General features: G+C 46.7%; 1 protein-coding gene across 1 annotated transcript in view; it reads right to left on the minus strand.

Moving 5' to 3' along the window:
* Positions 1–2,882, minus strand: part of LOC119461779 (uncharacterized) — a 382,744-nt gene extending 379,862 nt beyond the window's left edge. The window contains exon 1 of the mRNA XM_049669559.1: positions 1,768–2,882. Coding sequence (XP_049525516.1) covers positions 1,768–2,092 — 325 coding nt within the window. The 5' untranslated portion in view covers positions 2,093–2,882. The remainder of the gene's footprint in view (positions 1–1,767) is intronic.
* Positions 2,883–26,643: the final 23,761 nt, after the last annotated feature.

The raw sequence follows: 26,643 nt of genomic DNA on the forward strand, positions 1-26,643 counted from the left end.
GCTCAAACGAAGGTTTTTTCCTTTCTTTTTCTTTTCATATTTTTTTCTGCACACAGCGCGGATGGCCTGGAAATAAATGCGCTCACTAATCATCGCGTCTCATTCATTTTCACCTGTTCAATAATTACGGGTACTGAAGTTTTATCGGAGCCTGATCATTACGACTGGTTTTATTACACGCAACACGCGTTCACAGTCTCGTAAGTGAGATGTATTGCTAATCGCTTAGTACACCACGCGCGCGAGCACACACACACGCACGCACACACACACACACATACACACACACACACACACACACACACACACAGCACGCACGCACGCACACAATGTGGTCCGTTTTCCTACGCAAGGATGTGCCGATATCATCGCTGTTTTTCGCCGCACACATTACCACAACAAATGCGGTATACTTCAATGGAAAAGCCGATATTCTTCATCGCACAATCCATCACAGACCACCACCACGTGGTTCACGTTCGCAAGTAAAAAAGGCCCAGCACCGCTACATTTTCATCACGCAGTTTACCACACGCCGATGTTCTCCGACACACATTACTGCTAATCTGGCTGGCAAGAGAATTGTAGAGGTTCACGTAAAAAATAAAAAAATAAATAAAAACACGCGTCCGCGTGGCGCCCATCTACACCAACTTCTGCGCGACTGCACCACGCAGAAAGCCGGCGGCGGCTGTGTTTTGTCAGCCAGGGTCACCGCACGTGCGTCGGTGACGTCACGCTGTGACGTCGCTGGTGCGGTGTGACGTACCCCAGGATAGGTCTATTGGCGGAGCATCGCACGTGTCATGTAGAGGTAGCGGGTTTAGCTCCCAACGGCGGCAATTTGTATTTTTTTTGAACGTTCATTTCTCTATTCTTTATTACGAATATGAAGATAAACGCCAATTTATCCCCATAATAACCTTCATTCATAAATAATTCTGCATTTCCATAAAAACTTCTTTCGGCGCATACTATGGGAATACACAATACTGTTTTTTTATACTTGTATACAGACATATTAGCTCACCCAAGGTTCCCTGCCTATGAGCGCCAAATACAATAACTTGAGTGATGTGCATATATGTGTGTGTGTGTGTGTGTGTGTGTGTGTGTGTGTGTGTGTGTGCGTGTGCGTGTGCGTGTGTGTGTGCGTGTGCGTGTGCGTGCGTGCGTGCGTGTGTGTGTGTGTGTGTGTGTGTGTGTGTGTGTGTGTGTGTGTGTGTGTGTGTGTGTGTGTGTGTGTGTGTGTGTGTGTGCGTGTGCGTGTGCGTGTGCGTGTGCGTGCGTGTGTGCGTGCGTGCGTGCGTGCGTGCGTGTGTGTGTGTGTGTGTGTGTGTGTGTGTGTGTGTGTGTGTGTGTGTGTGTGTGTGTGTGTGTGTGTGTGTGTGTGTGTGTGTGTAGCCCGTACTATAAACCTTAGAAGAAAGTATACGTTCAAGGTTGTCGGTGTCGTTCCGGAAGTAATATAGTGAGTTACATACAATATAACAACCTACCACTATTTATTATGTCATTCTCCTGCGACATCGATATTGGCGACACAGCAACATGCATGTAGCACGTGAACAACACGGGAAGAAGAAAAGAAAGAAGTAGGCGTTGAAGGAAGGAAAGACACTCCGGAACCGGGAAAAGCATCTTCGAGACTCGCAAAAGATGATTTTCCCGCCCACCAGCTGTCAGTGCACTCTTCTCTGACTGTCGCAAGACTGAGCCCACTCCAGTGGGAACGAAGAAAGCAATGGTATATGCGCTCTCACTCACCGCTGTAAGTGACATCCGGCACGACACCTTCCGCAAGTGACAGGAAAGGATGATGCAGACGGAGCCGCGAGGCACTGCGCGCCGCGGCGGTGGATCCGTTCCATCCCGTGGCGTCCACGTACTTGTCGCAACCCCTGAGCAGGCGTTGCCAGTCGCCGGGAGCCCACGGCGGCGCCTCGGCGCGCTCGCCGCCGCCGCCGTCGGTGCCGTTCGAGGACGGGTGCTCGAATTCGACGCCGGCCAGCGCCGTCCGCCACCACGCCACGAGCAGGGCGGCCGCGAGGAGCAGACGCGGCCCGGCGCGCAAGTCAAGTGCTCGGTCCATCGGAGCGCGCCGCGGCGAGCTTCGGGTGCGCGAGCCAAGAGCACGCTGCGCGTGCCGGAAGTTCCGAGAAAGCGTTCGCGGTAGGCGCGGGTCAGCTGCTGCCTGCCTACAGCCGTTTCGCAGCCAGTGCGGAAAATTCGTGACGAAAGGAGTGAGACTGGACAGGAGCGCTAACACCGAAAGCAGCCAACACCAAAACCCTGAGAACCAAACGGTAACGGCGGCGGCACAATAGAAGTTCTCTAGAGGATGAACGTCGAAACCGCAACGCAAAACAGGGAGCAGCGTGAAAGGAGATTGTCTGCAGCTAGACGTCACAGTGAAGAGGGGGTGTGCCTAGGAGCCCAGCTTCTTAAGCGTCGCGCCTGCCTACGGTGCCGCGGGCACCGCTTAGGTGGGTAAGCATCTTCTCTTGCGGTGCAGGATGATGAGTTTGGCGCGACTGGAGGCTCTGCAGGTGTTGCTCATGCCGCTGGCCGAAAATGACATCGATTCGGATCCCTTCGCGGGAAGCAGCCTGCGCAAGAGAGAGAAAGAAATCCTTGTGAGCATATTACAGGCTGGCATATCGCAAAGCTAAGTGAAGCCTAATGTTCACATGTGTTGAATAGCATAAATTCACATTTATTAACAATAACACTCCGCAGCGTTGTTGTAATAAGGTTCACAAGTTCATACAAGGCAGTTTCATCACCTGCTGGAAAACTCTATGACAAATGGAAATATTCAAGGACCACAAAAGAGCCGACATCGCCTCCCATCTTTGTACCGCAGCAGGGCTTACACCTGCCATCGCGATAAAACAAAGCAGTCATGTTCTCTTGTGTCCACGAACTGTTTATGATTACGTGAAAGGACCAAGTCACAATTAACGAAGCAGGGTACCAGAGTGGACGTAACAAGAGCTTCTATAGATAAGACACTCAAAACAAGAACACGGGATACTGCCCGTGGTTATTCCCGCCGCAGAAGATCTGTAATATGTGCAACAGTGGCGTCAATCAGCCTTTATTGTTCCTCGGTTCGAAGAGCGCTTGCGCGATTCTCGCAATTCGAGGAGCATGCTGGCCTCCATATATACCGGGTGTTTCAGCGAACACTTTCAAATTTTTTTAAAGGTTGCCTGTGGCAGATAGCACAATTCTAGCTCATAAGCTGGTCTACTCGAAGAGGCGGACATTACTTGCACAAAAAATTGAAATCACAATCAATTGTGATTCATAATGAAATGCACAATCAATTAATTAACAAAAATTGACTAATTGAGTTTTAACTAATCACCTTATGGCCCATATTGCAATTTACAAATTCTAGCCGTGGAGTTCGCAAGGCGGATCCACTTGGAACGAATTCTCATGATGACACCAGTCTCGAGATACTAAATCCTGAACTCTGTGCGAAATCAAAATGCTCGCGTAAAGCAGCTCTGTGTGCCTGCAACACCTTGTGTTCCCAGAAGGGTCAGTAATAGCCTGCTTAGAAGCTTCTCGTCTTCTTCCTGTATTCCCAAGAGAGGCTGGTTTGATTGTACATATGGGGACATACCACAGCGAGCGATTAAGAGACACTCAGACTGAGCAATTACTCGCTTTGATCGCCAGGCAAAACCCGCATCCACCACCACCAACGAAACCACCACTACCACCAATGTTCTCTTTCAAGAGCGTGAGGTGTGATACGTGCATTGCGGAAGTTGGTTTTAGGACTAAGTTCTTGAGACTGAAGTTGAACGTGCCGTTTTTCACAATATGGGAAACCTTCGGGCTGACGGTCTCCGCCGAATTATCACATTCCGTCTTAAAACAATGCCGTCGCATTATTGCATTTGCTTTCAATGTGCGTCTGAACATATAGCGCGGAACCATACTTCACGCGTATTCGTAGAAAGTGTACTCTTCGAATGTATTACGCTAAATGTAAACCAAAAAAAATCGCAATTTTAAGCACATCCTCGCTTGCCGCTCAAACGTCGCAAATTCAATCTAGAGGAAAGTGGCCCCACGCCCCTCCACTCCAGCGCCTCCGCCGTTTTCATTCTCGCCCATGACAATGGTCTGTACCAATCTATACATGGTAGCCTCCATTTGTGAATATAATCAGGCCAACTGCAGCAATGAAATCTTAGGTGGAAAAAAACCTTAATTTTCTTCCTCCAATAGTCACACCACGAAAAGTTTTGGCTCATCTATCCTGAAAAATAGAATGCGGCTATTGCACGAGTAATTTGCAATATCGACTTCGTAGTGCATATAGAGACATAAAGCGACTCAGTGACTTAAGCAAATGTAAATTAACAGTACGGGAGCGAAATCGGAGCACGTGCAAATGCACTTTCGCGAATCTCCTTGAAAATCGAGTACGCCTTTTCGAGTGAGGCAAGAGGGTGAGCGCGGGAGCGGCAATAGTTTAACTTTTTTTTATTATTATTATTGCCGGCACGACGGCTCAACTGCAAAGCCACTTCGCAGGTCGTTCCAACGGCGACTTGGATGGGGACCAAATGCAGCGTGTCTGAAAATCAGGGCAACTGCTGCAGAGATTGATAGCAAGTTCGATGTCCCCAATACAAGTTAGCAGAACAAAATTCGCGTTAGAAAAACTGTTACTTCCCCGTGCCAATAAAAAACAGACAACCAGAAAGTGTATCTTCCTTTTTTCTTCTTTTCTTCTTTGTCGTTTTGAGCGCTGAGACATGGTCAAGGACATACAATGTAGCGAAGGAGATCGTGAGCCTACGTAGTGGTGAAATTAAATTGTAAGGTTAATCTCAGCTCGATTTTCTTTTTTCTTTCACAGGTTGATCAGTCATTGAAAAGCCCTCACAGCGACGAACCTAAGTGAACGTTTTATTATCAGCGAAAACTGCAAATAAGGGCTTATTCGACAGGCAGTTTTTCTTTAAGCCGAGCAGAACCAAACAACTAACGATCAGTATATAACAGGGACAGATCAGTCACTGCCGATTCCGCGTCAGGCTATTCATGCGCGCTCGGTTGACTTGAACCATGGCCAGGAAACCTTGAACGCCCATTAGTGCTGCATAACTTCCCCAAAACCTTCACCCGCCGGCAGCTATCTCAAAGGCTGCCCGCACAGGAGGCGGGCAACGTACAGCCCTAAAACCAGACGGCCCCTGAGTGCGTTCGTGCGAAATGGCGTTGCTAGACTCTGTCGCTCTTGTTATTCACATCTTGATCTTGTGCAATGGCGTCTTTATTTTTTTTTTAATTTTTTTGTCAGGCACATCTATCAATGTCACCGTCACTACAAGTCAGCAGCCGTGCGTCATAAGCGAACGCTTGTTCGCCGTCAGGACTTGTTTCCGCTTGTGTACATTCTGGTTATGTTATAAGCTACTATTATCGCGTAAAAACAAAGCGAAGCAGCGTAAACCCGCAAAAAGGAAGCTTGCGAGCGCTTCATAACGAGTCTAGCTGCGCGCACCACGTACGCAGTTTATGGAGGGGCCTTTTAAGAGACAAGAAAACTCGTAAAGCTCGCGAGACAGTTCCAGTCCCGTTTTGCGCTCGCTGCTGAAACGCGACTCCTCCTGAGGTCTAAACCTTCGCGACGCCTGCGCTTGAGCAGAATGCCGATCCCGCAGAAGCGCACGTTTCGCCCATATCCGGCAGTAGATGGAGGACGCGACGGAGGCACACCGCTCACACGGACGAAGGCGACCGCAAGGCACAGAGCCGTCGGCGGCACGCATTCCGGTCACCGAAGAAACGCGGCCAACAATGCATTAGCCGCGGTGGGAATCCGCCGTCGAGACAACGCGGCTCAACCGGGCGCGCCCCATGGCTCGCAAGGCACGTGCTCTATAGAACTGCTAGGGCCTCCCTTTCCTGCGTTATCCCGGCCAAGAAACGGCCATGGGCCCTTCTAAAAAATTTACGTCTCGCGGTGCCACCCGAGGCGCCTTTATTGCCCGCCCTGGGAGACGCGTGCGAGGACGACCCTCGAATGTGGCCCTCGCAGCGCTCCTTTAGCAGTCTTCGACGCCTTGCCAAGCTTCACAGCGCGGACCAATTGGACTGGATAACTCGCCACCGCTTGAAGCGCCTGTTCTGTAGGACGCCAACGACGCGCTCGCGGACGATGTGGTGAGCAAGCACTCCGGCGGTCCGGAGATTTGTTCCTTAATCTGTATCGTAGCGGACTCGGAAGAGAATCTCCGGGCTCATTTCTGAGTAACTTATGTGATACCTGTGGCTGAAACCATTAAAAGTGAGGTAATTTTTGATGGTATGAAAGAATATTATTCTGCTGACATACCACGCACCAGTAATGTTTTACTATTAGGAATACATTTTTAATGTCCAAACAAGCGTCGCCTGATGTCACATTTTCGTGATGATATGAGGGCGTTACGGCACCAGCGCACCTACCTGTTATCCTACACTGCAGGCAACTTGCGAATCACTGGATTGGGCAACGTCCGGTTTAGCTTCTTAAAAGTCTTGCTGCTACAGTTGCTCACAGCTTCATGAAATGTGCTCCGCAGAGCTTCTGACAAGTTACGCAACCACCCAGGGTCGGTGAAGAGAGATCTAAAAGCTTCGCGGTCCGACCGACAACTACGCCCTTAGCACCAAAGGCGTTATCTGCTTACAAAAGGTGATGGAATCGCCTAGCACCATATCATACTGCGTCTTGCGCTCCCTCGACAATGAGCCCACGTTGTTCCTTTCTTTTGATCTATGTTCATCCCTTAATCTCTACGCCCACTCTTTTAATGCGTGAGCATTCTCAGGGTCGCACTTTTCGGGGGCTATGTATGTCTATTTCTATATATGCGTCTGTGCATGTATGTTTGCGTCTAACCGTTTTTCCGCCTATTTGAGTCCCTGGGTAGTTCGTGGTCGAATGGGCAGCGCATCGGGCTACCGTGCTGAAGTAACAGGGCTAGAAACCAACCATCGGACCAACTTGCGCCACTTAGTATGTGGCAATTTGTGCAACATACGCGCCGCTCTTAAACGAACCTCTTTCACGCCGACATGGGTCACTCTAGGATGCCGAACTGGGCTGTTCGAAGAAGCTCTTTGACGACGACTTGGGGCAATGGGCATGCGCCACTCACTCTGCGCTGATCTCCAATGAACCTTTTCGATGCTAACTTGGATCACTTGGTATGTGCCAGTAGGCGTGTGCCGCTCTTCAATGAACGTCTTTGACGCCAACTTGGGTAACTAGGTATGTGCGATTGGGAATGTGTCGCCCTATATACAAGTCCGAACAATATCCCTTAAATTTCTCCGATGTTCAGCGGAATCGAGCCCATGTCAAAAGAGTTGCTCAAGGACAGCAACTCGACGCATTATCAGCCTGCGCCACAAAAGCACTGGTTATGTGCCGCTTTTCAACAAACGCCTTTCACGCCAACGCTTTAGCGAGCTGCGCCGTGAATGCACTGGCTATGTGCCTCTCATCAATGAACCTCTCGTCAACTTGGGTGACTGGGTGAACAATTCTCCGCGTTCGCAAGCACTGGCGTGCGAAACTTCTCGTCTCGGAAGCCACATGGCGTAGCGCGTCCAGAAGGAATCGCGAGAGAGGAGCCCGATTGCCGCATGACGCGTTTCTCAGCGTTCGCACGCACCGACGCATTTCGGAGGGTATGCGCAGGCTTCGCGGAACCGCTAGATGGAGCCGAGTGTTCTTTGATTCATCCTAGATGGACAAATGGTGCAACAGAAGGTCCCTGGACTAATGTACGCAGACGACATTGTGCTACTAGCGGACAATACAAGAGATTTGCAGATACCTGCGAATATCTGTGGCAACGCAGCGACAAATCTAGGCCTTAAGATTAGCACAGAGAAATGAGGAATTATGATCTTTAATGAAGAGACCAGTAATTACGTGGTGTCAATTCAACAGCAAGTCATACCCATAGTCAAGCAATATAAGTACCTCGGCGTATACATAAACGAAGGAAAGAATTGCTCAAGCACACACCAAGATAAATCTGAAAATAAAGGGGAACTGGAATGCAGCAATAATGAAACACAGAGCACTGTGGGGCCACAATAAGTATGAGGTGGTGCGTGGAATCTTGAAAGGAGTAATGACGCCAGCGCTAACATTCGCAAATGCCATTCTATGCTTAAAATCATATATCTTGTCGGGGTTGGAAGTTAACTAAAGATCAGAAGGCCGGTTGGCTTTGGGAGCCCACGGTAAAACCACAAATGAGGCAGTGCAGGGTGACATGGGTTGGGCCTGTTTTGAAGTCAGAGAAGCACAGAGCAAAATTAGTTTTGAAGAAAGGCTCAGGAGCATGGATGAAAATAAATGGGCGGCTAAAGTGCACAAGTATCTCTACATGAAAAGCGTGGACACAGAATGGAGGAAGAGGTCAAGGAAGTTGTCAACCAAGTACAGGATAATCGAAGCTGTAAATAGACAACCAGGAGTCATCAGAAAGAAAGTGAGAGAAATAGAGACCGTGAATTGGATGCAAAGAATGGAAACAAAAAGGACAATGGAGATTTACAAGAATGAGAAGAAAGAAATTAGAAGGGAAAATCTGTACGATAACGCAAAGGGCAGTGCCTTGCTATTTGAGGTTCGAGACAGTTGCCTAAGGACCAAAACATACCGGAGCAAATATTCGGACCTAGATGAGGCATGTGTATGCTGCAGTAAAGATCCGGAGACCACTCAGCACATCCTAATGGGATGCGAAGGGATCCACCCAGCAAGAACCGTAGGTAACGTACAACTTTCAGAAGCGCTTGGGTTTAAAGTGGAAGGAAACATCAACCGATCAGCAGTAGAGATAAGCAAGAGACGAATATAGTACTGGTGGAAAAAAAATCAGGGAAGAAATTGATACGATCTGATCTCTTAAGATCGTAGGTGGCGGTACAAGGTAAATTTTCGGGGAAAAAAGAAAAAGATTGATGAGAGGTATACAAAAATGCTAGATAAAGAACATGTATAGCATACCTGATTAAATCAAGCAGGCTAGGTCACTATTTGTCACCACCCCGTTTCAAAGGGGATGCCAATAAATCATCATCATCGAAGCGCTAACGAGGAGTCCCGCTGCAGTATATACACGCCTCATACGTAAGTGGTTTTGACGGTGGAAATACGTTGTGTCGCTATATTCAATGCTAAACACATTACCGTCGACAGTCATGGTGAGATGGGTTCTGCCGCAATTTTTCCATGCATGGTAGCACACCGGAGTTCGCTATGCTTATAACCTGTTTATTTTTATTCTCTGCTCTTCCTGTGCCTGTCTGTTAGCTTCAAATTAGGTGGTCATAATAGCGGTCAGTAGGAACCGCTGAGTACCGCTGCACTCTTGTTCACGAAGACGCAGCTTTTGTCGCTCTTGCAGCCTTTTTGTAAACGCAAAACAAAATTCTGAAAGTGCCGCACACGTCGTGCAGAGACTGCGCGTTCGGCTCACAACGGCTGCAAAAGTAGCTTTTTTTTTAATTTTTATTTCCGCTTTTCCTTCATTAAAAACATGATTACTTCAAGTATAAGCCTCATCATGATTGAATTGAGCAGTTCAACAGCCTTGATAACAGGAGGTAAACATAGTCATTTGCTTGGCTCCAGAGATCCCGTACTACGTAGTACGTGCGGTTTAGTTGGCGTTTATTCATCCATTATCGTACATAAGAAGGCAAAGCTTTCAAATACTTAACTTGTTTGATTGACAGGAAGAAAGGGAAACATAAGCCCCAATTATTTGAATGTCTAGACGAGTTTGGACACTGAGCGCCTCTAACAAATATGTTTTAGAGAGAAAACAGAGAGCAAAGAAAAAAAACATACTAACGACTTAACCACCGATTTAGACAGGCATGTCTTCATTCAATAATCATTGAGCCGGCCAGACTGCAGTAAGGTGACAGTTCCGAGTGCCAAGTGCCAAATATTGAGGGCTTGGCGTGTGGCACCGCAGAGCGCTCACTGAATGAGGTGGACGCCATGCTTATTGGGATATTTCGCGGACATCGCAGTCAATATTTAAGACTACCGCAATAAAAATGTGAAAAAAAACAAGCACACTGCGGTATGGATACGCGATCTCCGCACATGAACAGAGGAAAGCCGCTTCATAGTGACAAGCAGTAAACTGTTAGTGCAGTGTTATGGTGCATTCGACCGGTCAGTTTCGAGGGCTCAGGAGTGCACTCGCGGCACGCCTTACATTAGGCTGGTCGGAATCGAGTACTCGGAACACATTCGCCTGCGTTGGCTTAGAGTGCCGCACTCCAGCTCAGTGCACTCGGAAGCGCTCTTACCTACGAACTGGGAGCGCGACCGAGATCCCACGGAATTCTCGTCACGTGGCTCCTCCGATTGCTCTGGGAGAAACTGAATGTTCGGCTCGGCAACGCTTTCCCTGGCTTCAATCTTGAGAGGGCTCCGCATCATTACAAACCGATTCGGAGCACGGTAGAAACCAGTGGAATGTACCATTAAACAGCGATGAAAACGAGTTGGAGTGCACAAGAAGATTCTAAGATGTGTATATCGCGTCTTTCATGCAAGAAATTGAAAGCATACATGGTTCCGTGTATTTGATAAGTGCCCTTTCACTACAGATAAACAAAGTGAATGCACGAATTAAAGCTGCAATTACAGTTGAAGTACAGTAAGAAATTCTCAAGGAATGATGCTATCCACAAGTAATCTTTATCTTCTTTTATTTTCTTTCTTTCGTTTTTTGCGGGATGTTAATTGTTATAATTTTAAAAGCGTCCAAAATGGTCAGATGAGCTGGATTGTCACAGATCTTGTTCATACCGAAGAATATGTCACAGTGAGTTGTTTTAGGCTCTTGAGTTGTTGCACAGACGATACAAAGTCCACAACTTCAACGATCAATTAAAAGCAACGTCAAAATCCAGTCACTTTGTCGGCCAGGCGCTGCAATTCTCCAAGCGTGTCAGGACCATCCTTTGCCTCATCTCGCGGACGCAGGTGTCCAGTTCAATAAAACGAATTGATAACATGATGTGTAAAGGGTATTTGCTAGGATTCACTATATTACGATCAACCGAGTGGATTTCCATTTGCGAGGAACCAAGCTGACATGCCATTTATCAATGTGCAGGTCGAGAAGCACACTTCTGGTCAGTTGTCAAAGGTTGCGAGGCGCAGAACTTGTCACACTATCGAATGTAGGTTGCGAAAAATGTCTGCACTCTGCAAGCCGCCTTCCGGTTCTTCCACGGAGACCAGAACGTTCAGACGTGGCTTTCGGGAGTTGCAGGGGTGAAAATGACAAGTCGCAGACAGGAATGTCCAATTAGGAATGCCGAGCCCACTACCCGCGTAAAGAAATTTCTGCTACGTCGACATCGCCGCCTCCGTGTTGTAGAGCAAGAGGCTGCAAGTGGTGACACTTTTAAATAACCCCCAAGTACATTAACAATTCTCCAGACATGCAACCGGTTCTTACGCAGATTAAATAATTTGCAGAAAATTTTTTCTCGGTGGGCTTACACGACACAGAAGTTTATTTTAATTGCATCTGGCTTCTCTAAGCTAAACTATTTCATTACGTCTCCTACTTCGCGCCACCCTTCTAAGGAGATCACGAAGTTGCTGCAATATGTCTTGAGAGCCCGCATACATTTGCCCATGCTCGAAATAAGTGCACAACGTTCTTAATGGCCCATGAGATGTAGCTTTTGAAATTGACAGAACGAAGCATATTAATGATTTCGAACTCTGCGTAGACTGCTGAGGTCATTAGAATTCGATGAGACAAAATACTGTTACGTAAAACGACACAAGGCGGGACTATTTACACTGTATTTACACTGAAAGACACAGTAGCCAAGATGGTGGACAGCCAACAGCACCAGACAGACCCGTCTTCTTTGTCGTCTGCTCCAGGCAGAATGTCTCTCTCTGCTGTGGTATAACTTCGTAGCAGTGTTATTAGCCTGTGAAGCAGACTCTATTCTATTGGTTCCGTTGCCACACAGCGAGATCACGGACTAAATTGGTGAAGGCACATTCCTTTCTTTTCGCGTTCTTCCGTGTAAAGCAAAAATGCGAGCAAGAAGAGGAATACGTTGTCTGGCGAGGTATTGCACATGATCCCGAATCAGCTACTGCATATGTACTGTCGGTATCAAGATACGCTTGCTTTCCACTGCTAGTAAAATTAGAAAGCCCGCTAGAGTGGTGCACTTCAGTAGATGGATGGAACACCGCCTGTGAGCTGATCGTTAATAGGAGACTGTGCTTCAGATGTTGGAGATAACGTCGTGGTTTCCCGGCAACAGGGGTAATATATACAAAAAGACGAGATGAAATGAGGCCCCGACTATTATCAAGTTTCTATTGTATATATTTCTACGGAAGATAAATATGAAGGTTCTTAAGGGAGACACGTTAAGCATATACGGAAGAACTAGCCAGATAAGCAACAGGCAGCAAATATTTTATAAATTCATGGCGAGGACACGAATTTTCGGATAATGAATATTCGTAATGGGCAGATATTAGTCCCTGTTCACCAGTGTTCTTCAGCGTAAAGCGCGCGGATCAAACGCGCGAGCTATCGTCACTCTCGTCACTTTTCCTCCACTTTTGCACAAAACGCTCTTTCTGTCGATATTTGGCAACGAGGAGTAACGTAGAAGAAGACACAAGTCAAAACATGGTTCAGTTACTACGTACTGGGAGTCCAGGGATTCTCTTGAGTCTTCGTCCTATAGAGGCTTCGTTTAAAACGTCCCTCCCCTTTTTCCTCTTGTAACAAGATGCCGTCTTATGCAGTATTTATTACTAAAATGCGTTGAGCCGTAGCATTTTCTTTCCTCAGACGATTTGGGAATTAGCAGTTTTTATGCGAAGCGGCGCCATGGACGTGCAAAGGAGCACTTGCGCCCCCGCGTTTCAGCACGACAGTGCCGAGTCAGGTAAGAAGCTTGACACCATCGAAGTTGGTGCCTCAGGATTAGCGGTAAGTATGCCGGTGCGAAATTTCAGCATGTGCAACTGAAGATAGCTTCCTTGGCTCGATATAGGCTGTCCATTACGGCGGGGCTGTATGGGCATGTGACGTTTCAGCGCAGGAGGACCGTGGTTCAAATCCTAGCACTGGACATGTGACCAAGTGCTTTCCTTCTATTCATTTATTTTTATTCAAGAGGCCCCTCTAATCTCCATGTGCATCAGGGTCATGACGTTGTTCCCGGGATTGTTTCCGCTTTATCCTGACACCGGAAGTCTGTGCGAAACCGAAACCGAGCCATAAACTGCAGCTTCTGGGGGGAGGGGGGGGGGGGGGGGGGGTTGACGGCAAACAAGGCAAAAAGCAACCAACACGGGCAGTGAATGAAGAGACATATCCGCGCCGCCGTCGGAAGACACGGGGGCAGAACGGCGGCACGCGACCGCGTGCGGCGTTGGCCGTGGGCTCGGCGTCACGCACCGTTCTGTTCTGCGTGGCGCGCCAAAATACGGCGCCTGCGACTGGTCCTAAAGGGAAGCAAAAGACCTTAATGGAAAAATCAATGGAACGCCCCTCACCCACCTTCCCTCCTTCCTAAGTGCGAGGAACGTACGATCAGAGCACCTAGAGAGGCGCGCAGCACGGTAATCGGATGCATGCCGCGGTAGCTGCGCCGAGAGCAGGTGCGTATTTAGTCGTCTGCGTGCGCTTGCCGCTGATCTGGCCGGTGTCCGAACAGACCTGATATGGCTAGGAAGCAAAAGCGCAACATCCTACTATGGAAAAGTGGCGTTGTTGAGGAGTGTTAGTGGATGGACATTTTCTACGCGGTCACCTTGTGCCGAAGAGCGGATACACAAGCGTTTTGTATACATGCATGTCACTGTTTTTATCCGTACTGTTGCTTCAACGCTTACGCCGTAACGTGGTTGCACATTGTATCACGGTCGTTGCTTGGACTGTTGATTCTGTTGATTCGGCTATTACGTTGTGTGCTTGTTGTTATACAGCCATTTGTTTGTGACATACTAGTTTCCCTGCAAAACTCATTTGTACCAGGGCATAGGAGTATATATGTATGTATGCCACTTCCCAATCGTGACACAACGAATAACCGGCGCCGTATCAGCCCCCGCCAACGTATTTCAATATTTTTTATACCTGTATAAAATGTCTAAATAACTGTGAGCGCGGTAGCTTATATGGTCAATGTCGCAATATTCCAAAAGAAGCTCCACGCAACGTGTTTTCCGAGCGCGTTACGAAGCTTTGGTTGGCTCAATCCTTATTCACCGGTCGTTATCAGCCAGTGTGCAGCTTACGAACAAAATTGCTGCTATTTACACCTAGCGCTTTTGAATGCCCCAAACAGAGCTCAAACAGGAGCTTTAGCATTAGGATTGCTCAACGGTAACTCCATGTCATTATATTCGACATAGACGCAGCTCTTATCCAGTCATCACTGACGAGACGGTCGCTTTATGTAAAACCGGGGCCGAATTCACAAAGCTTTTCGTTCGTAAACGCTGCTTGCCATTGGCCAGCCGTCTGCGCTAATGATATGTCCAACACCACGGTTGGCTGACACCTGCTTCTATGAACAGTATTAGCGTAAGAACGTTTTTGTGAATCCGGTCCCTAAATCTTTGTAGGAGCAGTTATTCCTTAGCTTCTTAGCTAACATTGCACCTCAGCTTACAGATACAACATAACCCTTAGAGACAGTGCTATAGTTTAAATGTCTTATAGCTAAGGTTGTGTCATCAGCTTCAGCCGCATGTCATGACGCCAAATTCTTTCTTCTCTGGGTGCCACCGAGAAGTCGTTCAGTGTATAACAGTTTCGGACACTGGGACGTACTTACAGGTCGGCTAAATCCACTTGTGCACTTCAACGGTACTGCAAAACGGCTCTGTGGAGCCCACCGGCATGTTCCGTTGCTGCCGCTTCTACAAGGATGCAGGTAAGGCGGCAAGGCTGGCCAAACGTAAGGCATGCGTGTCTCGAAAATGCTACTCCGAAGCGGGGAATTCAATACCCCCAAGAACCCACTGCCCTAACGCGGTTGAATATGTTACACAAAAGTAAAAAAAAAAAAATAAAGAAATACGCAATAGGCGGCATCTTTTTACGTTAGTATTGCATAGTTCAGATCTTTTTTACCTGGAGAAAGTGGAAGCTTGGGCGACAAAAATACAGCAGTATAAACAGGGCTCCCGTTTTTCTTCGCCTGGGAGCAGAACAAAGTTTGCCGGGTTGTACTGCCCCGAAAGCATCACGAACACTTCTGCCCCTCTGAGTGCGTTGCACGACTGGCACGCCCTACCAGTGCCGTGCGAGAACTTTCGAAAGCCTCTCGACGCCTGAGAGCAATCTGAGGCAAACTCCCATTAGATAATGCAGCTCGAGCGTACAGGGCCACCTTCTAAGCCACCCGAGCACTCCAGATTACCGACCAGACGAAGCGCCTGCCACTTTAGTGCTCGTTTCGAGGCGCCAAAGCGCAGGCTGCTTAGTGTCTACTTTTTCCAGCTCATTCTGGCACGTCCCCAGGCAGCTTACACCATAAAAGCTTTTCATAAGCTACGGCAGAGTTTTTGCACTCCACCAGAACACAGAAACCAAGGCTCGCGCTACTAAATCATACCCTAAACTTCACCTCGACGTATGTTCTAGAAGTCTGGAACATGAATGGCGCAAGTAAATAAAGCAAGCTGTCAGATGATATTGCTAAGTAAATTTTCATAACGATGATGCATTATCTTGGATCATGGGTTATATTTTTTTTAGTTTACTAGGGTACTATAACGTAAAACTATTCCAAGCTGCTCCTATTCTAATTCTGCAATCAGCCCTTCATGACTAGTCAAAACATTTTCTGCCCACCCCCACTTCACGTCATTGTCACGCGACATCACGAAAACCCGGAAAGATCCCCATCTGATATGACGTGTCTGGGTGCCTCTTGTCCAACCACAGACGGCCTTATTGAAGAGCATCCACCGCGGCTGTGGAAGGCAAGTGCTGGCCGCCGGGCACCTACCAGTAAAACAGGTACAAGCGCGCTCCCTGCCTGGTGCTCGGCCATTATGGGACCTCAACGCTTGGGAAGAGATGTTTGTCCCCAACCCGAAGGCGTCCCCACCTCAACAGGTGCTTGGGGCGCCACATGGGAAATCGCCGTCATGGGAGTGGCCCAAACATCACTTTGTTTTTTGTGCTCACGAGGGTTTCGACGGGAATTCAGGGGGCAGGCCCTTTTCCCAAGCGTATCACCCCTGAAGAAAGCCGAATGCCAGGCCGGGGTACGCTTGTGCCCATTTGAACCAGTGGGTGCCCGGCGGCGGTGGGAATCGAACCCACAACCTCCCGCAGCCGAGGCGGGCGCTCTACCCCTTTTGCAGTGGCATTATACGTTGTCGAGCTGACTCGGCAAGTATACGACATCGCTCTGCCAATACTTCTTCGTTGAGGATCCGTTTTCGTGGCATTTTTAACGTTCCATTGCACGCCGCCGCAATTTTTTACCAGCCACCACAAGCTAAGGAAAGGCAAGGCGGACAGATCGCAGACGCCGGCACCACTCTCCTCATCCGGTTATCTACGTTCACTGCGCTGGCTCAGCCCCACCGAAACCCTCTTCAGTTAAGCGCGCTCCTCGCCTCTTGACAGCCAATTAGATAAGAAAAACAGCTCAATGAAGGCAATGCTATTTGCTTTGAAAGCAAACCAAGATGATCTCCTCTAAACGAGGAGAGCGTTTGATTGGGCTCTTCAAACAGCGCTGCGGATTACCGCCCGATGCTTGCGTTCGTAGCTACGTAAATTTGACGTCTGCAAATTGGAATAAAAACAGACTGGGAAAAGTTTTACGTCATAGGGCCGCTCACAATAGCAAACAACACTATCGCCGCTACTGTTTAATCATTCAAATCACTGCAACACGATGCAGTATGTCCCGCCATTTTTCATATTGAGTTCCATTTAATCCGGCTGAACATATTTATTTATTTATTTATTTATTTATTTATTTATTTATTTATTTATTTATTTAAAGATACCTTACAGGCCCCTAGAGGCATTGTGTAAGGGGGGAGAGTACAATAAAGAATTATTACTTATACAATAGTTAATACATATGTGAATACATATGCAAAACTGATAGGGTGAGAAATGTGCTGATATACTAATACAGTGTTACAATATGACCTAGGAAACAAACCAAATGCTTTGGACGCGACAGCTCATTTAACAATAAAATATCACACAGTAAAACATAGTCAACAGAATTACAGAGCAGGCACGACATAATTAGGCTATAACAAAACAGTATGAAGGCGTAGTTGCACATTAATAACGGGAAAGGCAATGACAAAAAATTATATGTCAGGTTATGTAGAGTTGTTTGAAAGATGCGTTGTTAGAAGAAGCCGGAAATTTTCTTGGTCACTTTCATCAACTATGATGTTAGGAAGTTCGTTCCAAAGACGAATGGCTCTTGGAAGAGCGGAGTAGTTAAATGAATTAGTCTTTCCGAAGATGCGCATGAAATTCAACCGATTGTACAACCGCTGTGACCTGTAATGAGGAGTTTCAAGAGGCAGAACTGATGGCGCTGTGTTATGGACGTATTTATGAAATAAGGGTAGCAGGGCTATATCACGACGATCATGCAAGGGCTGTAGTGAGAGGTCGAGTTTAATTTGTGTAATGCTTTTAGTATAGTCGTAACAACGTGAGATAAAACGCGCTGCCCTGTTCTGAATAGATTCGAGTTTTTCGATCAAATATTTTTGATGGGGAGACCAGATGGATGCAGCGTATTCAAGCTGAGGGCGGACAAATGTTAGGTAAGCTAGTTTACGAATATCTTTAGTAGAATTATGTAACTTACGGCGTATGTACCCTAATGATCGCGAGGAATTAGCGCATATGTATTCAATGTGCGTTGACTACGAAAGAGTCGAAGTTAGGTTAACACCAAGATATTTATATTGAGTATCATGCAAAATAGTGATGTTATCTATGTGATACGAAAAAGTAGAGTTCGCATGCTTGCGGTTACAAGAAATAATTTTACATTTAGAAACGTTAAGCTTCATTAGCCAAGTGTTACACCAAAGTGAAATAAGTTCAAGATCTTTTTGGAGGATTGTATGATCATTCGCACCCTTAATGGGACGATAAAGAATTCAGTCATCCGCGAAAATGCGCACTTGAGAGGAAAGGTTATTCGGTAAGTCATTAATGTATATTAGAAATAGTAACGGACCAAGAACGCTACCTTGTGGTACACCTGAAGTAACGTGTGAAAGAGGAGATGAAAAATTATTAACTGCCGTGAATTGTTGACGATTAGAAAGAAAATTGCGAATCCATGTTACTGTAAGAGAATCTAGTTTAAGAGCAGATAATTTCAAAATCAAACGGCAGTGTGCTACAAGGTCAAACGCTTTCGAAAATTCTAGAAATGCACAATCAGTTTGTAGATCCTCTTTCATATTAGTATGCAAGTCAGTTGTCAATTCGAACAATTGCGTTTCACATGAGAAATTTTTGCGAAATCCGTGTTGATTAGTAAAAAAAAATTATTGGCTTCCAAGTGGCTGTAGACATTTGATGCAATTACATGTTCTAGCATTTTGCAGCATATAGATGTTAATGATATTGGACGGTAATTTTCCGGTGCGTATTTATTACCTGACTTAAATATGGGCATAACCTTAGCTATCTTCCAGTCCGAGGGCAGCAGGTCAGTCTCTAATGATTGCATGAAGATGTGAGAAAGAATTTTACTAGACACTATGACGGTGTTTTTGAGAATTTTAGAATTAATATTGTCAACCCCACAGGATGTGGTTAGCTTGAGATTATTATTAAGGCATGCGACCCCTTCTACTGTTATTTCTATTGGTGACATGTATTGGTAGTTAAGTTCAGATACATGCTGCAAATCAGACTGATCTTCTGTAGTGAATATAGAAGAAAAATAAGTATTGAAAGTAGAAGCGCATTGAATATCTGGGAGTGGAGTGTTATTATTGTTGTGTAAAGAAATGTTATTGTGGTCCTGATCTGGGCTTATAATTTGCCAGAACTTCCTGGGGTTAGTTTTTAGAAGAAAAGGCAAGTCACGAGTGAAGTATTTATCCTTAGCAGAAGACAGGACAGAACAGTAAATTTTTAAGCTTTCCTTGTATTTGCCCCAAGCTGCTTGCGTGTGCGAGCGCTTAGCACTATCGTAGTGGCGTTTCTTCCTGTTTCGTAGTAACCGTAGGGATTTAGTGAACCATGGGTTAGATTTATCGTTGGTTATCTTAATGAGGGGGACGTACTGGTTAACTAAGGCAGACATCTTATTTCTGAAGAGCATCCAATTCTCCTCCACGGATCGACTGTGAAATGTATATGCCACCAGAGAGTTGTCTCAGAGAAACGTCTGCGCAATTAGTTATACAGCATCATCATGGCTTCGCACAATCAAATTATTTCTGTCGCTGGACCTTTTTACTGAGGAAAAAATATTCAATGCTAAAACGACCGATGAAGCCACCAAACGCCCAAGAGCAAACGTTCACCAAATGCACAGCGTAGCCAATCCGCAAATTCGACGTCTATGCGTCTATTTCGCCAAACCCAAACGCAGTTCGGGCCACTTTAGCCAGAGGTTGATTACATTAGAGTGCAAAGAAAAAAAGAGGAGCTTTAAATAAAACCAGACTAAAATGAAAGGAGTCCGCCAGCGCTGCCGAAGGAAATTTCCCAGTCAGTCGCTTTCAGCTTTCATAGGAGTGCTTGGTCGTAAACGGCGGCCTTTCACGCTAACCCAATAAAGGAGTCTGCTGCAAGGTACACATGAAGAACACAACCACGTGCGCACGGGTATAGGCCGCTATCTCAGAAAAAAAGAAAGCTTGATTAGGTTCGGACACAAGTTTATACATTGGCAGTGTTTTATTTTTCTTTTCTTTTTTTTTCCGTCTGCCTGTGTGGCCGCTCACTAGTGTGCTTCTAGTACGCCATGGCCAGCACAGTATACCTAAACTAAACAGGAACGGGATCCTATATTTCGCTCTTGGGAGTGACCAAGGTATATGGTAGCAGATCAAATCGTCATCAATTTGAGTGCCAGTTGGCCGATGCTCCTATGCGCAAGGGAATCGTCTAAGCGCCCTTTCCATCGTATGCCTTCTCAGTATAGGACCCTGGAAGAGTTCAGAAATGCTGCGTGGGAATCAGAGTGCGCTCGCCTTCATGTTGCGCCAACAGATTTTTTTTTATGTCAGTATGTTTTACGGTCAGTAACTTTGTAGTCTGGAGACGTTACAAGAGTTTTACGAAGAACACCATGCCTCAAGCACTGAAATATGGCTGACACCATGCAGAATATCGCCGCCTTCGTATATTTATCATAAAAAAAGAAATCTGTCCCACATATGCTGTGGGCGTGCGCCCGTCCCAAACAGAAGTTATGTGTCTAGGTCTCCACGGAGAAAAAGCAAACCACGGCATGCTGTGCCTTAGTGTCTTCGCACAACGTTACGGCGTCGAGCCAAGCGGGGTGGCAGACGGACGCCCCAGAGTGCTCAAGTCTTCGTGACTGCCGCCTCACCATCTGCAAGTTTCACCTTGACTATCCGTGTTACCATGTTTTAAGAGTTTGCGGACTGAGTAATATACATAGAGGCTTCTAAGGCAAAAATACCAACGCGCTCTTAAGGACGTTACAACACAGATGATGTCATAATGGAGAGAATAAAACTTGTTTTAAGTTTACAATAAGACCCATTTGCATTCTCCATGGTGTAATGTTTCTTAGCGAGGACCAGGTTGCTCTCCGAGAAACACTGGGCTACCTAAACACACGGACGGAATCTCTGAAGGTAGTGTGCCTTGTTAGGTACAGCCAGCCGAGCGCCTGCTGCCGCTGCTTCTTGCTGTTATGCCTAGCGGTCCTTGTCGACAAAGGGTGCTTCACCGGCGAGCGTGCAGCTATGGAATGCCATCCACGCTTCATCGTTTTCTTGACGCCAATGTGCTGGCGACGAAACCAGAGTCACCTCAAGATAATTGGCAAGCGATTATGTGCCGCGTACTTGTCTGTTCAACAACCCAAATCTGACGAACGAGACAAGTTCTTTGTCCCAAACTGCAACGAGTCATCGGCCACGTGCGTCTCTAAACGGCAGCGCCCGTCTTTGTGTGCTTCACTCGAAGAAACAGCGGCCGCCTGTACCACGACGGGTCCCGGCGCAGACTTCTGACAGGCAAACAAGGAACCTCCCTTCAGGGTGACCACAATCACCGCATTCTTCAGAAACAGTGGCGACAGTCAAGCCTACAAAGCGCCAACGCTCACAATTTTCGTGGAGCAGCGTAGACCCCGGTTTCATCTGAAATTGCCTGTGCATTGCATCGAGGGCGGGTCGAAGGTTGAACATGAGAGGCGCAGTCCGGCGAGGTGGTGCGACACCATGGGTAGGATTTTGCTGACTGTGCTACGATTCCAACTGCCCGAGATATGGAGATTGCATTCCCTTGTCCAGTGACAAAAAAAAACAGGTGAAAGTGACAGGTGAAAAGAACTGCATAAAAAGGTGCAGCGCGGAGGTGTGAGGAAGCAATTCCCGGGACTTTTCAAGCCAACGCACGTTTTGCCGTTGACTCAAGTTTCTTTTCATATTTATTTTTCTTCTTGGCCTAATGCCGACCAAAACGTGAAATAAACCAAATTAATTGTTCCTTAGCCAAGCGTCAGCAATCTTCAACACGCAACGTCTCTGGCCGGAGAGCGTTGGAGGTTTCCGTATACCGACCTAGCAGAGGGAGCTACCGAGCGTCCTTGAGGAAACTTCCAACCTCGGAAATGCAACAGCCTCTTGCGTCGCCGAAACCAAAGCACGTCAAGTGGCCCGCATTTTCTTAATCATATACATCTACTCAAGGTTCGAGAAAGTCAACATTATTCGCAAGGCAGAATATCCCAGGATTCTCTGTTACGCATGAAGGATTCCACAGCAATCCACTTTTAATAAAAGAAAACAGAACAGAGCGAGAGAAAGGAAGGGAGGTTAGCCAGAGGTTGTTTCGGTTGGCGACCCTGCAAGGGGGGGGGGGGGGGGGGGGGGGGGGGGGGGAGGAGTAATAGAGTCACTAAGATGTTAGTGAGAGCTATGCTCCAGGTGTCACGCGAACTCACCGTCTATTTTGTTAGGGTGTGCATGCCATGTTTTTGGTCACTACGCTATATTTTACCACATACCTGCACATATGCCACGACGTATTCCATGACGTATTGTCATGTAATATAACCTAACCTCGCCAACAACGGAAGCGACATACAAAGGAAGAAAAGGTATTGAACAAGCTGACAGAAAGAAAGCTGCTCCAGTATTGCAAGATGCGTGTTTAACGTTCGACCGAAAGAAAAAAGAAAGGCAGAAAGGTATAAAATAAATTACAGTTCAGAAGTTCTTGCTTCTGGTAAAAGTTGCTAGCAGTTCTGTATCGATGCGTGAATACAGGAAGGACGATAAACAGGTGGAAATCTTTTTAAGGTTGGTTGAGACCACACTGTCCGAGAATTGTTAATCAATAGGTGCACAAGAGAAGGAGAATGGTGCTAGCTACGGGTGGATGAAGTCTTGCAAGGCATACCGGCAATTGCATCACCCGAGCGTCTCCTTTTAACACGTTTAAGGTATTTTAACGTAATAAATAAATTCATCGCAGCATACGGAGGTAGAACGCTATCACTCAACTAGTTCACTCCGTATAATATGAAGCTATCAGCTGCATTATGCGATTGGTAATGTTTAGCATTACTTATTACTTGCTAAACTTCACCACTGATTAAATATCTTAGGCGCTCCCAAATCATGACCTAAATATTACCAGTTACCTGCCGGTCACGATCTTGGAGTGCCTAAGATATTGTGTGGCTGTTCAACATTTCGTTGGTCATTATCGACATTTGAATAAAAAAATATACATCTTTTTTTCACAGCAGTTCTTTCTCGTTCTGATCGAGGACAAAACACGTTACCAATATAAAACTTGAGCATATTATAAATTTCGTCATATGCGATAATGTGCTTCTAAAGATAGGGCACGACCTTTATTGAAGCTAGAATACGGCAAATAGACTTTTAACCGGCCAAGCTACATGTTGTGAAGCCATTCCGAATTGTTTCTTGATGTTCCTCCTGCGGAAAAAAATTAAAAAATAAAAAAGAAAAGAAAAGAAACTTATTTTTCTTGTGAAGACAGTCTGATAACTTTCGCAGACTTCGTGAAGCATATTACACTTCTTTTTTCTTTTCTCCTCCATAGCAATACCGCTACTTAGCTGCCTTGCTCAACATGTGAACGTCACTTGAACTGCATATCACAAGAAACTTTTCTCATTAACAAAATTTGACTATCAGACATACAGCTCACATGTTCTATTTACGAAAGGGAATGCTGTCAGTACTCGCTGCAAGTCTATTTGTTTTGAATTTCCATACCAGCACCATTTTAGAAACTAATTTGCTTACCAAACTACAAAGGAGGTTCCCGTAGTTTTGTCCACAGTGTGCAATGAAGTATTTCCGAAAACTAAAAAGTGCAACTACAATGGCATGTCGCCGCAATTTCGGCGACGGATGCCTCTAAACTGGGCCCTCGCTAAATGAACTCGCGTCAGGCATTGACCATCCTTAGTATTAATATGCAGCGTGTGCTCTGAAGTGACTAATTAAAATATGATACGTTAAGTTTTCATAATTTACACAGTGCACATTGCGATTTCTCGCGCAGGTAGTTACCGTCTCTGCAAATAATTCATGTCAACTTACGGTGTTGCACTAGCTGCCGCAGACACTTTTTTTTTTCAAATACTTGTCAAGTCTTAAGAAAAGAAAAAAAATGGCAGTACAAGATGCAATCCAAGACGTACGCCCCGAGCGTAATAGCGAAGAAGCTTAACCAGGTTCGTGGTGACAAAGAAACAACAACGTTGCGAGATACAAACAAACAGTAAGAAGAATCAGATAGAGGATCGGAACATGAACTGTGTCCGGCATAATACGTATTCCACACCCCCTGTCGGTTCAGCGCTTGTTTGACGCCGAAAGTCGCGGCTCTGAACGAGCGACGCCGGACGTGTCGCCGTGGGATCACGGCTGCGGCTGAGGGCATATCGGCGCACGCAGTACAACAGACGGCGTCGCGCCAGGACGCTTCGATCACGGCGAAAAGGTGAGGACAGTGTTGTGGCCGGCCGTTACCATAGCGGCAAGCAGAGCTGCCACCGCCTGCTGTAACCCACATCGCCGCCGGCCCGTACATATGCCTCCGCTCGGTGTCCCCGTGCCCGGGAGTTCGCGCGGTGGCGGCAAATCCGCCCGGCGCGGGAGCGCGTTGGTCCTCCCTCCCGCGCAAGCCTTCCACGCTGCTTTCGCGGCCCGTTGCCTTTTGTCTGCCCGCCGCCCTTTCCCTTGTCCGCACGCCTCTCCTCCTACGGACGTCTTTTCCGCCTTGATTGCGCAGGTCGTCTGACGGCACTATCTCCCAGATTTCGATTCCCGCCAGCGCTGCCTTGTCTTCGCTGTCTACCCACCACTGTCACCTGACCGGCTTTCTCGCCCCAGCGCCTCTACGCTATCCCGACAACCCTTCATCAGCTTGCTGGCTGGCTTTTATGTCAACAACTTTGTCATTTTTCATCCGCCTACGGGCACCTTCCTTTCGCTTTGTTTGCCCCACAGCGACGTATCGTGGAACAGCAATCGCGCCGTACGATGAAAGAGAACTCATCCCACTGTATCGACGGCGAATAAACGATCTTTAGAACTTTAACTTATCCGAAAGTTGCAGATATCCATAATGACAATTCGACTGTGTATAACACACCTTTGCTTTTTTTTTTTATGCTTTGGCCTACCTCCTTGCACCTGTGACGAAACTCAGCGATGAACGCTTGACTGTGTAAATGTGCAGGGTCTGAACTTCTCTCTTCCTTCTCTTTCAATCCCTTTTCCCCCTTCCCCAGTGCAGGGTAGGCTACCGGGCTCAGCCTGGTTAACCTCCCTGCCTTTCCCTTGTGACTTTTCTCTCTCTTTTTTTGTATAATTCAGTTTATTTATTCCATTGTTCTGATGAGGAACACGCAAAGGGAAAGTGTGCTTGCGTGCTTACTATATGTCCTTTTTATCTCCTCTTCAAACGCATCTTGTAAGTTGTCCGTAAAACTTGTGGTGAACATATATATTCGCCTCAAGTAACGCTCGCCAGTAATGCACCTCATACATCTTAACAGGATTCAAGATGCTTCGCAGTGCCCTTTCTCACGTTCGTCTTCAACACGCGTGAATTGTAGAAACAGAAGTGACCGAAAACAGCAACACCACTAAGGCGCTAAACATGGCAAAATTTCTGGGAATTACGCGCTCTCAGAATAAACGCTCTGACTCCGTTTTCTCACAGAAAACACTCGGAACGTTAAATCCTTAAGTGATTACAGTTTCTATGAGAGCGAAATGCAACAACGCCCGCGTGCCGTGCATTCGGTGCTCGCTATGGAACCCCAAGTGGTCGAAATTAATCGGGAGTCGCCCCTCTACGGCGTGAAACATAATTATATCGTGGCTTCGGCGAGTAAAACTCCGTAATTCTTTTAAGTGGTTACGTTCTCTCATACCATATAGCAATCTAATCAGGTACGTCTGCTCACACGGAGATTTTGCTATACAGTTGAATACGAGCTGGCTTTAGTTCACCACATAGGTGTACGAGCCGTCGAGTTTCTTGTGAACAGTTGCTTTCTTTGCTGACCCGGGTAGCGTAAATGACAAAAGGATTATATTTCAATTTTCCTCTCCCCCCCCTCACCTTTCATTTCGTTAATCTGCCCGCAACACGTGCCCCAGGCTGGTTTGAGAGTTAACGATCGCATTCCAACTTTTAAATGCCACGCTAGAAATATCAGAACAGCGAAACAAAACCTCTCAACTAAACTACCTGCCTTAGATTCTTTCTCTTTCTCTCTCTCTCTCTCTCTCTCACACACACACAAACACACACACACACACACACACACACACACACACACACACACACACACACACACACACACACACACACACACACACACACACACGCACGCACGCACGCACGCACGCACACTCGCAAGTAGACAATAGGCAGGCTTTACCTTTCCAATGTCAGTTGCCACTGTGTTCTTTCCTGTCTTTCCTCAGCTTCTATGATTTGTGCTCACCTAACTAATACAATTAATGATTTCGACTGCGCTTATACTCCGCCCATCTTGTATGTTTTCCTCTTCGCAGAAGTGCAGACAGTTTTAGAATAGCACTCTTACGCAAACGTAAGCGCCTTACGTACGTAAATAATAGTGTTCTTCACACTGAGTACGCACCCGTACGCAATTGGTTTCTGCGACTTAGGTACGCTAAGAAACAGCGCTGTCAAACATGGCGGTATCCTTGGCTTACACTTTAGTGCAAATTGTCCCGATGGCTGCACTCTCGCTGTCGCGCATCGCCAATAAATGGTGAATTAAGCTGCCGCTTCTTCTCGACTCAGCTGAATAACAAGTTAT

This window comes from Dermacentor silvarum, chromosome 1 (assembly GCF_013339745.2).
Source record: "Dermacentor silvarum isolate Dsil-2018 chromosome 1, BIME_Dsil_1.4, whole genome shotgun sequence".
Taxonomy (NCBI): Eukaryota; Metazoa; Arthropoda; class Arachnida; order Ixodida; family Ixodidae; genus Dermacentor; species Dermacentor silvarum.